General features: G+C 46.8%; 1 protein-coding gene across 2 annotated transcripts in view; it reads left to right on the forward strand.

Moving 5' to 3' along the window:
- Positions 1 to 14,679, forward strand: part of LOC137375191 (protein IWS1 homolog) — a 91,990-nt gene that overhangs the window by 5,609 nt on the left and 71,702 nt on the right. The window contains exon 2 of one of the 2 annotated variants that reach the window (XM_068041962.1): positions 13,640 to 13,758. In XM_068041962.1, the coding sequence (XP_067898063.1) occupies positions 13,640 to 13,758 (119 nt within the window). The remainder of the gene's footprint in view (positions 1 to 13,639; positions 13,759 to 14,679) is intronic. The other variant, XM_068041963.1, reaches the window with a different exon arrangement.

Here is a 14,679-nt window from a genome sequence, read left to right on the forward strand (position 1 = left end):
GAACTCGGCCAGCCCGGTCAGTAGTAGTACTACCGAGCCACTCTTGGTGATGGACATTGAAGTTCCCCACCCAGAGTACATTCTGTGCCCTTGCTACCCTCAGTGCTTCCTCCAAGTGGTGTTCAACATGGAGGAATACTGACTCATCAGCTGAGGGAGGGCGATAGGTGGTAATCAGCAGGATGTTTCCTTGCCCATGTTTGACCTAATGCCGTGAGACTTCATGGGGTCCAGAGTCAATGTTGAGGACTCCCAGACCAACTCCCTCCCTACTGTATATCACTCTGCCGCCATCTCTGCTGGGTCTGTCCTGCCGGTGGGCCAGGACATACCCAGGGATGGCGGTATCTGGGACTTTGTCTGTAAGGTATGATGCCATGAGTATGACTGTGTCAGGCTGTTGCATGACTAGTCTGTGGGACAGCTCTCCCAACTTTGGCACAAGCCCCCAGATGTTAGTAAGGAGGACTTTACAGGGTCGACCGGGCTGGGTTTGCCGTTGTCATTTCGGGTGCCTAGGTTGATGCCGGGTGGTCTGTCCGGTTTCATTCCTTTTTATTGACTTCGTAGCAGTTAGTTACAACTGAGTGGCTTGCTAGGCCATTTCAGAGGGCATGTAAGAGTCAACCACATTGCTGTGGGTCTGGAGTCACATGTAGGTCAGACCAGGGTAAGGACAGCAAATTTCCTTCCCTAAAGGACATTAGTGTAAATGGGTATGAAATAATCGGGATTACAGAGACATGGCTGCAAGGTGACCAGGGATGGGAAATGAACATCCAGGGGTATTCAGTATTTAGGAAAGACAGACATAAAGCAAAAGGCAGTGATGTTGCATTGCTGGTTAAAGAAGAAATTAACACAATAGTGAGGAAAGATATTAGCTCTGACAATGTGGAATCTGTATGGGTAGAGCTGAGAAACACTAAGGGGCAAAAAACATTAGTGGGGGTTGTATATAGACCCTCAAACTGTAGTGGTGATGTTGGGAATGGCACTGAACAGGAAATTAGAGATGCATGCGATAAAGGAACATCTGTAATTCTGGGTGACGTTAATCTGCACATAGATTGGGCAAATCAAATGAGTCACAATACCGCAGAGCAGGAATTCTTGGAGTGCATACGGGATGGTTTTCTGGACCAATACGTTGAGGAACCAACGAGAGAACAGGCCATCCTAGACTGGGTATTGTGTAATGAGAGAGGAATAATTGAAAGTCTAGTTGCGTGAGACCCCTTGGGGATCAGCAACCATAATATGACAGAATTCTTCAAGATGGAGAGTGACACAGTTGATTCTGAGACTAGGGTCCTGAATCTTAGTAAAGGAAACTACGAAGGTATGAGGCGTGAGTTGGCTATGATGGATTGGGAAACGTTAAAGGGATGACGGCGGTAAGGCAATGGCAAACATTCAAAGAGCGCATGGATGAACTGCAACAATTATTTATTCCTGTCTGGCGCAAAAGTAAAATGGGAAAGGTAGCCAAACCATGGCTTACAAGGGAAATTAGAGATAGCATAAGATCCGAGGAAGAGGCATATAAATTCGCCAGAAAAAACAGACCTGAGGATTGGGAGCAGTTTAGAATTCAGCAAAGGAGGAACAGGGATTGATTAAGGGGAAAATAAGAGTACGAGAGCAAGCTTGCAGGGAACATAAAAACTGACTGTAAAAGTTTCTATAGGTATGTGAAGAGAAAAAGATTAGTGAAGACAAATGTAGGTCCCTCACAGTCAGGAACTGGGGAATTTATTATGGGGAACAAAGAAATGGCTGGCCAACTAAATGCATACTTTGGTTCTGTCTTCACAAAGGAGGACACAAATATCATACCAGAAATGTTGGGGAACACAGGGTTTAGTGAGAGAAAAGAACTGAAGGAAATCAGTATTAGTAGAGAAATGGTGTTGGGGAAATTGAAGGGATTGAAGGCCGATAAATCCCCAGGGCTTGATGCTATGCATCCCAGAGTACTTAGGGAAGTGGCCCTAGAAATAGTGGATGCATTGGTGGTCATCTTCCAAGATTCTACCGACTCTGGAACTATATCGCCGTTCCTTCACTGTCACTGGGTCAAAATCCTGGAACTCCCTTCCTAACAGTACTGTGGGTATGCCTACCCCAAATGGACTGCAGCGGTTCAAGAAGGCAGCTCACCACCACCTTCTCGAACAATTTGGGATGGGCAATAAATGCTGGCCTAGCCAGCGACGCCCACATCCCTGAATGAATAATAAAAAAAACATTTATTTGCACAATCAATTCATCCACTTTATTGTGAATGCTTCACGCGTTAAGGCACAAAGCCATGAGGCTTGTCTTTTTAACATTACTTGGCGCCTTCCCACTATTTTGCACTGTGGCCCTGTTTGATTCTGGCCCTTGATTTCTCTGCCTATCACTTTTCTTATTCCCCTTGCTGTCTTTTGTTCTTGTCTTTGATTTCCCCCCCCCCCCCCCCCCCGACTCCTTGCAAAGGTTCCCATCCCCCTGCCATTTTAGTTCAAACCTTCCCCGACCACACGAGCAAACACTCCTCCGAGGACATCATTCCCGGTCCTGCCCAGGTGTAACCCGTCCAGTTTGTACTGGTCCCACCTCCCCCAGAACCAGTCCCAACGTCCCAGGAATCTCAAACCCTCCCCCCACACCATCTTTTCAGCCACGTATTCATCCGATATATCCTGCTATTTCTACTCTGACTAGCACGTGGCACTGGTAGTAATCCTGAGATCACTGCCTTTGAGGTCCTGCTTTTCAACTTTCTTCTTAACTCCCTATATTCTGCTTTTAGAACCTCATCCTTTTTTTTACCTACGTCGTTTGTACCAATGTGTACCACGACCATTGGCTGTTCACCCTCCCCCTTTAGAATGTCCTGTAACCGCTGTGAGAGATCTTTGACCCTAGCACCAGGGAGGCAACATACCATCCTGGAGTCTCTTTTGCGGTCACAGAAACGCCTATCTATTCCCCTTACAATTGAAGCCCCTATAACTATTGCATTCTCACACTTTTTACTGCTCCCCTGTGCAGCAGAGCCAACCATGGTGCAACGAATTGGGCTGTTGCTGCTTTCCCCTGAGAGGCCAATCCCCCTATCAGTATCCAAAGCAGTACATCTGTTTTGCAGGGGAATAGCCACAGGAGATTCCTTCATTGCCTGCCTAGTTCTCTTGCTCTGCCTGATGGTCACCCCTTCCCCTCCCGCCTGTGGGGTCTGAGCCTGCGGTGTGACCACCTCTCTATATGTGCTATCTGCAATACTCTCCGCCTAGTGGATGCTCCACAGTGTCCCCAGCTGCCGCTCCTGCTCCGAAACCCGGGCTTCCAGGAGCTGCAGTTGGAGACACTTCCTGCACACGTGCTGGTCCCGGCCACTGGAATTGTTCCCAGCTTCCCACAGAGAGCACGAGGACCTAACACCATGGCTTTGAGCTCTCCTGCCATGACTTAACCCTTTAAATTAAACCTTTTGGAAAATTTTAATATCAAATAATATCAATTACTGAAGTAGCAATCCTTAAGTGTACACTGTAATTTATATTAGACAGAGGAGGATGTAGCAGGGGAATTGTGGTAAAGCAGTGATGCTAGGGGGGGAAAAAACCCATGCTGTCCAACAACTGTGGTTGAAAAATCTCCACCAAGCAACAAGACTGGGCTGGGAGTGGGCCATGTTGTTTAGTTTGTCTTACAATAAAAGCAGGCCAGGCCAGAGAAAACACTGCATGTTGAAGTTTTTTTTTAAATAAAGGGTCGTTTAAGTTGGGCAAGTAGCACAGCAGTACTTTTGGTGATGGGGGCCAGAATTACTGAGAATAGGCAGAATGGGACGATCTTTTTTTTAAAAGTGAAGTTAAAGAAAACTGCGAAACGGCACCAGGACCGGACAGTTAGTCAGTGTCCCAGATTAAACCACAATCCCCATTTGCCTGTTCAGATGTACATACGGGCCTCCATGGCACTCTTTGAAAAGCAGGAGGATCTCCCATGTCCGTTGGCCAACTCCACTGAAAAACAAACAATTGGTCATTCATCTCATTTACTGTTGTGGACGTCGCTGGCAAGACGAGCATTTATTGCCTGTCCCTAATTGCCTTTGAGAAGGTGGTGCTGATGAGCTGCTTTCGTGAACTGCTGCAGTCCTTGTAGGTACTCCCACAGTGTTGTTAGGGTAGGGAGCGACAGTGAAGGAATGGCAATATATTACCAAGTCAGGATGGTGTGGAACTTGCAGGAGATGCTGTTCCCATACATCTGCTCCCCCTTGTTCTAGATGGTAGAGATCTCAGGTTTGGAAGGGGCTATTGAAGGAGCTTTGGCAAGTTTCTGCAGTGCATCTTGTAGATGGTATACACTGCTGCCACTGTGCACTGGTGGTGGAGGGCCTGAATGTTTAAGGTGGTGAATGGGATGCCAATCAAGCAATCCTAGATGGTGTCAAGCTTCTTGAACTTGTTGTAGCTGCACTCATCCAGGCCAGTGGAGAGTATTCCATCACACTCCTGACTTGTACCTTGTAGATAGTGGACAGGCTTTGGGCAGTCAGGAGGCTGGTCTAGTCAAGTTTCTGGTCAATCGTAACCCCCAGGATGTTGATGGTGTGGGATTCAATGATGGTAATGCCTTTGAATGTCATGGGGAGGTGGTTAGACTCTCTCTTGTTGGAGATGGTAATTGCCCAGCACTTGTGTGGCACAGATGTTCCTTGCCACTTATAAGCCCAAGCCGGAATGTTGTCCTGGTCTTGTTGCACGTGGCATGCGCTGCTTCATTATCTGCAGAGTTGTGAATAGAAGTGAACACTCTACAATCAACAGCGAACGTCACCACTCCTGAACTTATGATGGAAGTTCATTGATGAAGCAGGTGAAGATGGTTGGTCCAAGGACACTACCCTGAGGAACTCCTGCAGTGATGTCTTACAGTTGAGTTGTTTAACCTCCAACAACCACAACCATCTTCCTTTGTGCTAGCTATGATTCCAACAGTGGAGCGTTTTCCTTCTAATTCACATTGACTTCAATTTTACCTGGGCTCAATGATGCCATAATCTCTCAAATGCTAACTTGATGTCAGGTACAATCACTGTCCCCTCACCTCTGGAATTCAGCTGTTTTGTCCATGTTTGGACCAAGGCTGCAATGAGGTCTGGAGCTGAGTGCTGCTGGCGCAACCCAAATTGAGCATCGGTGTGCAGGACATTAGTGATTAAGTACTGCTTGATAGCACTAACGCGACACCTTCCATCACTTGGCTGATGACTGACAGAAGACTGATGGGGCAGCAGTAGGCTCACAAGGACTCCTAGGGCCACTACCTCCCGTCTGTACATGACTACCACTTATGGTGGGTCTGTCCTGCAGTTGAGAAAGGACGTGCTCAGGGATGATGATGGAGGTGTCTGGAACATTGGGTGAATGGTCTGATTCTGAGAGTTTAACTGCCAGGCTGTTGCTTAATTATACTGTAGGCAGCTCTCCCAATTTTGACCAGAAGTCCCCAGATGCTGTTGAGGAGGGCTTTGCAGTGTTACATAGGAACATAGGAAGATAGGAACGGGAGTAGGCCATTCAGCCCCTCGAGCCTGTCCCGCCATTCAATGAGATCATGGCTGATCCGCAGTCTAACTCCATACATCTGCCTTTGGCCCATATCCCTTAATATCTTTGCTTAACAAATATCTATCTATCTCAGATTTAAAATTAACAACTGTTCTAGCGTCAACTGCTGTTTGTGGGAGAGAGTTCCAAACCTCTACCGCCCTTTGCGTGAAGAAGTGCTTCTGAACATCTCTCCTGAATGATCTGGTCCTAATTTTTAGACTATGCCCCCTAGTTTTGGAATCTCCAACCAGTGGAAATAGTTTATTTAGCCTGTCTTTTCCTGTTAATATCTTTTTTTTAATTCATTCATGAGATGTGGGCGTCGAGGGCCAGGCCAGCATTTATTGCCCATCCCTAATTGCCCTTGAGCAGGTGGTGGTGAGCTGCCTTCTTGAACCGCTGCAGTCCATGTGGGGTAGGTACACCCACAGTGTTGTTAGGTAGGGAGTTCCAGGATTTTGACATAGCGACATTGAAGGAACGGCGATATAGTTCCAAGTCAGGATGGTATGTGACTTGGAGGGGAACTTGCAGGTGGTGGTGTTCCCATGTATGTACTGCCCTTGTCCTTCTAGTTGGTAGCCGTCACGGGTTTGGAAGGTGCTGTCTAAGGAGCCTTGGTGCATTGCTGCAGTGCATCTTGTAGATGGTACACACTGCTGCCACTGTACGTCGGTGGTGGAGGGAGTGAATGTTTGTAGATGGGGTGCCAATCAAGCGGGCTGCTTTGTCCTGGATGGTGTCTAGCTTCTTGAGTGTTGTTGGAGCTGCAACTATCCAGGCAAGTGGAGAGTATTCCATCACACTCCTGACTTGCGCCTTGTAGATGGGGAGTCAGGAGGTGAGTTACTCGCCTCAGGATTCCTAGCCTCCGACCTGCTCTTGTAGCCACGGTATTTACATGGCTACTCCAGTTCGGTTTCTGGTCAATGGTAGCCCCTAGGATGTTGATAGTGGGGGATTCAGCGATGGTAATGCTGTTGAATGTCAAGGGGAGATGGTTAGATTCTCTCTTGTTGGAGATGGTCATTGCCTGGCACTTGTGTGGTGCGAATGTTACTTGCCACTTCTCAGCCCAAGCCCGGATATTGTCCAGGACTTGCTGCATTTCTACACGGACTGCTTCAGTATCTGAGGAGTCACGAATTGTGCTGAACATTGTGCAATCATCAGCGAACATCCCCACTTCTGACCTTATGCTTGAAGGAAGGTCATTGATGAAGCAGCTGAAGATGGTTGGGCCTAGGACACTACCCTGAGAAACTCCTTCAGTGATGTCCTGGAGCTGAGATGATTGACCTCCAACAACCACAACCATCTTCCTTTGTACTAGGTATGACTCCAGCCAGCGGAGGGTTTTCCCCGTGATTCCTATTGACCTCAGTTTTGCTAGGGCTCCTTGATGCCATACTCGGTCAAATGCTGCCTTGGTGTCAAGGGCAGTCACTCTCACCTCACCTCTTGAGTTCAGCTCTTTTGCCCATGTTTGAACCAAGGCTATAATGAGGTCAGGAGCTGAGTGGCCCTGGCGGAACCCAAACTGAGCGTCACTGAGCAGGTTATTGCTAAGCAAGTGCTGCTTGATGGCGCTGTTGATGACACCTTCCATCACTTTACTGATGATTGAGAGTAGGCTGATGGGGCGGTAGTTGGCCGGGTTGGACTTGTCCTGCTTTTTGTGTACAGGACATACCTGGGCAATTTTCCACATTGCAGGGTAGATGCCAGTGTTGTAGCTGTACTAGAACAGCTTGGCTAGGGGTGCGGCAAGTTCTGGAGCACAGGTCTTCAGTACTATTGCCGGAATGTTGTCAGGGCCCATAGCTTTTGCAGTATCCAGTGCCTTCAGTTGTTTCTTGATATCACGCGGAGTGAATCGAATTGGCTGAAGTCTAGCATCTGTGATGCTGGGGACTTCAGGAGGAGGCCGAGTTGGATCATCAACTCGGCACTTCTGGCTGAAGATTGTTGCAAATGCAACAATCTTTCGCACTGATGTGCTGGGCACCCCATCATTGAGGATGGGGATATTTGTGGAGCCACCTCCTCCAGTTAGTTGTTTAATTGTCCACCACCATTCACGGCTGGATGTGGCAGGACTGCAGAGCTTAGATCTGATCCGTTGGTTATGGGATCGCTTAGCTCTGTCTATCGCATGCTGCTTACGCAGTGTGGCATGCAAGTAGTCCTGGGTTGTAGATTCACCAGGTTGACATCTCATTTTGAGGTATGCCTGGTGCTGCTCCTGGCATGCCCTCCTGCACTCTTCATTGAACCAGGGTTGGTCTCCTGTACTGTGCGGTGGTCACTCCTAACAATACTGTCATGGACAGATGCATCTGCGGCAGGCAGGTTGGTGAGGACGAGGTCAAGTATGCTCTTCCCTCATGTTGGTTCCCCCACCACCTGCCGCAGACCCAGTCTAGCAGCTATGTCCTTTAGGACTCGGTCAGGACTGGTGCTACCGAGCCACTCTTGGTGATGGACATTGAAGTCCCCCACCCAGAGTACATTCTGCGCCCTTGCCACCCTCAGTGCTTCCTCCAAGTGGTGTTCAACATGGAGGAGTACTGAGTCATCAGCTAAGGGAGGGCGGTAGGTGGTTATCAGTAGGAGGTTACCTTGCCCATGTTTGACCTGATGCCATGAGACTTCATGGGGTCCGGAGTCGATGTTGAGGACTCCCAGGGCAACCCCCTCCCGACTATACCACTGTGCCACCACCTCTGCTGGGTCTGTCCTGCCGGTGGGACAGGACATACCCAGGGAAGGTGATGGCAGTGTCTGGGACATTGTAAGGTATGATTCCGTGAGTATGACTATGTCAGGCTGTTGCTTGACTAGTCTGTGGGACAGCTCTTCCAACTTTGGCACAAGCCCCCAGATGTTAGTAAGGAGGACCTTGCAGGGTCGACAGGGCTCGGTTTGCCGTTGTCGTTTCCGGTGCTTAGGTCGATGCTGGGTGGTCTGTCCGGTTTCATTCCTTTTTATTGACTTTGTAGCGGTTAGGTACAACTGAGTGGCTTGCTAGGCCATTTCAGAGGGCATGTAAGAGTCAACCACATTGCTGTGGGTCTGGAGTCACATGTAGGTCAGACCAGGGTAAGGACAGCAGATTTCCTTCCCTAAAGGATATTAGTGAACCAGATGGGCTTTCACAACAATCGACTATGGTTTCATGGCCATCATTAGACTAGCTTTTAATTCCAGATTTATTAATTAAATTCAAATTCCACCTTCTGCTGTGGTGGGATTCGAACCCATGTCCCCAGAGCAATACCCTGGGTCTCTGGGTTACTAGTCCAGTGATAATACCACTGCGCCACCTGCTACCCCATCTTGAAGACTTCGATCAGATCACCCTTTAACCTTCTAAATTCTAGCGAAAACAGGCCTGATTTGTGTAATCTCTCCTCGTAACCTAATCCCTGTAGTCCAGGTATCATTCTTGCAAACCTACCTTGCACTCCCTCCAAGGCCAATATATCTTTCCTAAGGTGTGGTGCCCAGAACTGCTCACAGTACTCCAAGTGAGGTCTAACCAGGGTTTTGTACAGCTGCAGCATAACCTCTGTGTCTTTATAGTCCAATCCTCTAGATATAAAGGCTAGCATTCCATTAGCCTTTTTGATTTTCTGCACTTGCTCATAGCATTTTAAAGATCTATGCACCTGAACCCCCAAGTCTCTTTAGACATCCACTGTACTTAACCTCTTCCCATTTAGAAAGTACCCTGCTCTATCCTTTTTTGATCCAAAATGGATAATCTCGCACTTGCCTGCATTGAAATCCCATCTGCCACAGTTTTGCCCACTCACCTAGTCTGTCAATATCTTTTTGCAATGTTATGCTATCATCTAGACTGTCTACAATGCCGCCTAACTTTGTATCATCAGCAAATTTGGATATCTGATTTACTATGCCATCATCCAAGTTGTTAATGAATAATGTGAATAATTGATGCCCCAACACAGATCCCTGCTGGACACCACTAGTCACATCCTGCCAATTGGAGTACTTACCCATTATCACCACTCTCTGTCGCCTACCACTCTACCAACTTCCTAACCATGTCAATAATTTGCCCTCAACTCCATGGGCTTCTACCTTAGTTAACAGTCTCTTATGTGGAACTTTATCAAATGCCTTCTGGAAGTCCATATAAATAACATCCATGGACACTCCCCTGTCCACTACCTTAGTCACCTCTTCAAAAAATTCAATGAGATTTGTCAGGCATGACCTTCCCGTCGTGAATCCATGCTGGCTGTCCCTGATTAACTGAAATTTTTCCTGGTGTTCAGTCACCCTATCCTTGGTTATAGACTCCAACAACTTGCCCACCACAGATGTCAGGCTAACTGGTCTATAATTTCCTTGGTTCCCCCCTTCATCCTTCTTAAAAAGTGGAGTGACATGTGCAACTTTCCAATCCAGAGGGACCTCCTGACTCTAGGGAACTCTGAAAGACTATAGTTAGTTAATACACTACATTGTGCTCCCCTACTTCCTTTAACACCCACGGATGGAAACCGTCAGGTCCTGGGGATTTCTCACTCTTTAGTTCCGTTAATTTCCTTGTTACTGATGTTTTACTTACGTTAATTGTATTAAGTCCGTGTCCCCTATCGGCTATTAATTTTTTTCGGGACTTCTGGCAAGTTATCCTCCTTTTCAGCTGTAAATACTGAGGCAAAGTAATTGTTCAATATGTCTGCCATTTCCCCATTATCTATGACAATATCTCCATTTTCAGCTTTTAGTGGACCTGCGTTGCTCTTGACCACCCGCTTTCCCTTTATGTAACTATAAAATTTCTTCTTATTGATTTTGATGTCCCTTGCAAGTTTCCTTTCATAATCTTTTTTAGTCGCTCTTATAAGCTGCTTTGTGACCCTTTGCTGGTCTTTGTATCGATCCCATTCGGCTGGATCTGTGCTGCGTTTTGCATTTTTGTAAGCCCTTTCTTTTTGTTTTATGCTATCCCTAATCGCTTTAGTTGTCCATGGCTGTTCTTTCTGTGAAGTGGAGCTTTTTCCTCTTGGGTATATGCTCGCTCTGTATTTCATAAAATGTTTCTTTAAATATTCTCCACTGTTCTTCAGTTGTTTGACCCATTAACAGATTTACCCAGTTTACCATCGACAGTCTCTGTCTCATCCCCGTAAAGTCAGCCTTACCCAAGTCTAAAATTCTAGTAGCTGATTTGTGCTTTTCACTTTCAAACGCTACTTTGAATTTGATCATGTTGTGATCACTATTCGATAAATGTTCATGCACAGTTAGGCTACTAATTAAATTTGGCTCATTACTCATAACTCAATATAATATTGCCTGTCCCCTGTTTGCCTGTTACATCTAGGACATATTGCTGTAGGAAACTATGCCTGACACATTCCAGAAATTCACTACCTTTCTGACAGGTGCTAGTCCGCCTCTCCCAATCTATGTGTAAGTTAAAATCCCCCATTAATACTATTCTACCTTTGTTACACACTTGCCTAATTTGTGCATTTATACAGTCCAACACCTCAGAACTCCTACCAGGGGGTCTATACACAACAGATATTACAGTTTTAGATCCTTTTCTATTCCTCAATTCCACCCATAAGGTCTCCACTGGAAGCTTTCCCCTCATTATATCCTCCCTCACCAATGAGATGATATTTCTAATCAGTAAGGCTACTCCACCCCCTCTGCCATTTTCCCTGTCCCTCCTGTAAACTTTATAACCAGGTATATTTAGTTCCCAGTCCCGACCATCCTGCAGCCACGTCTCCGCAATGGCCACCACATCATAATCTTGCATTTGAATTTGTGCCTGCAGCTCATCTTATTCCTTGCACTCCATGCATTTGTATATAGAACTCTTATTTGGGCTACACCCCCTAACCTGTCCTTCAGCACTGATACTTTATTCGCCTGTTTATTATTTCTCTCTTCTGGTTTAACCAGTATACTTCTTGCAGTTTGGTAACAATCAGCCTCACCACTAACCTGCACTCCTACCTTCTCCTTTAACTTCCTGTTTGTCCATGCAACTGAACCCTCCCCCCCACTATTTAGTTTAAATCTACAGCCTTAGTTATGCGATTCACCAGGACTCTGGTCCCAACATGATTCAGGTGGAGCCATCCCATCGGAACAGCTCCCTCCTTCCCCAGTACTGGTGCCAATGTCCCACGAATTCGAACCCATTTTTCCCACACCAATCTTTGAGCCACGCATTTACCTCTTTAATCTTATTGACCCTTTGCCAATTTGCTCGTGGCTCAGGTAGTAATCTGGAGATTACCACCTTTTTGGTTCTGCTTTTTAATTTAGCCCCCAGCTGCTCATATTCCCTCAGCAAAACCTCTAACCTCGTTCTACCTATATCATTGGTACCTACATGGATCACGACAACTGGATCTTTCCCCTCCTACTCCAAGTTCCTCTGCAGCCCAGATGAGATATCCCGAACCTTGGCACCAGGTAGGCAACAGAGCCTTGGGAATCTCGACCCTGGCCACAGAGAACAGTGTCTATGCCCCTAACTATACTATCCCCGATTATGGCTACATTTCTCTTTTCTCCCCCACTTGAATGGCTCCCTGTACCACGGTGCTGTGGTCAGTTTACTCATCCTCCCTAAAGTCCCTGCTCTCAAAGAACAGTACAGCACAGGAACAGGCCATTCGGCCCTCCAAGCCTATGCCGATCATGATGCCTGTCTAAACTAAAGCCTTCTGCACTTCCGGGGTCCGTATCCCTCTATTCCCATCCTATTCATGTATTTGTCCACAAAGGGAGCAAGAATCTCGAACCTTTTGGACAAGGACAATGGCTGAGGGTCCTGCAACACTACCTCCTGGATCCCTCTACCTGCCTCACTCATTGTCACACCCTCCTGTCCCTGACCACTGGCTGAATTCAAGGTAGTTAATCTAAGGGGTGTGACTGCCTCCTGAAACACAGCGTCCAGGTTACTCTCCCCCTCCCTTATGTGTCACAGTGTCCGAAGCTCAGACTCCAGCTCATCAACTCTTGAGCCGGAGTTCCTCGAGCAACCAACGCTTGCTACGGATGTGTTCACCAGGAACCACAATGGGGTCCACCAGCTCCCGCATCATGTAGGTACAACACATCGCATGGCCCTGCATCTCTATTTTATATAATTAGATTTTAATTTGTTATTTAAATTTCCAACTTGCCTTTACTTTTTGCCGCTTTAGTCTTTAGTTTATATATTTATAAATGAATCAAGTCTTACTCTATTGATTCAATTAAATTAAATTAAAAACTTACCTGAATACTGACCCCAGCTGCTTTCTGTTTCCCTTCTCTCACTATTCAATGTGACGTGACTTTCGATTTTTTTTTTTTCCCCCCGCTCCTCGTGCTCCTCGCCTCTCGGCCTCTCTCCCACACAGGTTTTTGGCGCGCTTTTTATACCTGCGGTCCTGCTGCTCCTCGGGCTCCGCTCCTCTCTGCCTCTCTGTGTTGACTGATCTGGTTGTGCCTTTTTCGTGTTGGATGCTCGGCCAATGCGAGGTGAATTTTATTCAATTTTTTTGTAGCGGTGTGATACAATTGAGTGGCTTGCTAGTCCATTTCAGAGGGCACTTCAGAGTCAACCACAGAACCACATGTATGCCAGACTGGGCAAGGACAGCAAACTTCCTTCCCTAAAGAGCATTAATGAACCAGACAGACCTGCTGGTTTCATGGTTACCATGACTGATCCCTAGCTTTTTATCCCAGATTTATTTAATTAATTGAATTCAAGTTCCCCTGCTGTAGTGGTGGGATTTGAACTCTCATCTCCAGATTGTTAATCCAGGTTTCTGGATTGTTAGTCCAGTAAGATTACCACAATGTTAGTGTTCCACTCATTTTGGTAATGTTGTAGTTCACCCATCATAGGTCTAATAGGATACAGGAAAAGAAAGACTTTCACTTCAAGCCATGTCAGCATGCTGTGATGGTGATGTGCACTGGCAGTGGTGCTGTGACTGTGATTGTGACTGTTACTTTACTTCAAGTAGATGATGGTGGAGCAACACCGGTCCAGGATGAACATAATTCAGACTCTGATGATCAGGAGGACTCGACTGGACACCGTGCTGCATCTGAAGGCAGCAGTGTGGGGCATCACTCTGAGGTAAGACTCATTTGTCACCCTGGTAATCCCCCCCCCCCCCCCGGTATTTTCCCCATCGTCAGTCCCTCAAGGTGCTTGAGCATATCTGGCACATAATGTGTTTGGCCATACCTCACCAAATCTGCCTGAACCACATCAAGTCCTCTTGGGTCTTCCTATCCTCAACCAAAAGGAACCACTATTCTAAGATGATCCTGAAGAGCAACAATAACGTCTGGCTTCTTTTCCCAAAGTAATGCCAAATGTGAGATGCTCGTGAACTGTTCGCAACATCCTATTCAACCCCCGAGCTGAGCTTCCGACCCATGTCCTCTGGATTGTAAGGACCGCCTGCTACCACCTCCATAATATTGCTCGCTTCCACCCCTGCCTCATTCCGTGTGCTAAAGCACTCATTCATACTGTTGACATATTCCAGTGCACCTCTAGCTGATCTCTCATCCTCCACACTCTGCAAATATCATCTGGTCCAAAACTGTGCTGACCATATCCTATCGTACACTAAATTCTGTTCCACTGCTCTGCCTTCTGACCTATCTTGGCTCTTGGACTGCCAATACTTGCAATTTAAAATTCTCATCCATGTGTTTAAATCACCATAGTCTTCTCCCTTCCTGCTCTCCTGTCCTGTTAAGAATTTTCTGTTCCTCTGACTTTTGTGCACCCCAATCTCGCCCACTTTTCACCCTGCCGCTAACTGCCTGGCCTTCAGAGACCTGGGTGCCATGCTCTCAAATTTCCACCCTAAACCCCTCTACCTCCCTTTCCTCCTTCACTATAATTTTGGTCATCCCTCCTAATACCACTTTTTCTGGCTCTGTGTCCATTTTTATCTAATTAGATCTCTGTGGAGTGTTTGGGATACCTTGTTTCCGAAAAGGCACCATTTCAGTGCAAGTTGTTGTTCACCTAGAACAGGGA

This window comes from Heterodontus francisci, chromosome 11, assembly GCF_036365525.1.
Source record: "Heterodontus francisci isolate sHetFra1 chromosome 11, sHetFra1.hap1, whole genome shotgun sequence".
NCBI classification, from domain to species: domain Eukaryota; kingdom Metazoa; phylum Chordata; class Chondrichthyes; order Heterodontiformes; family Heterodontidae; genus Heterodontus; species Heterodontus francisci.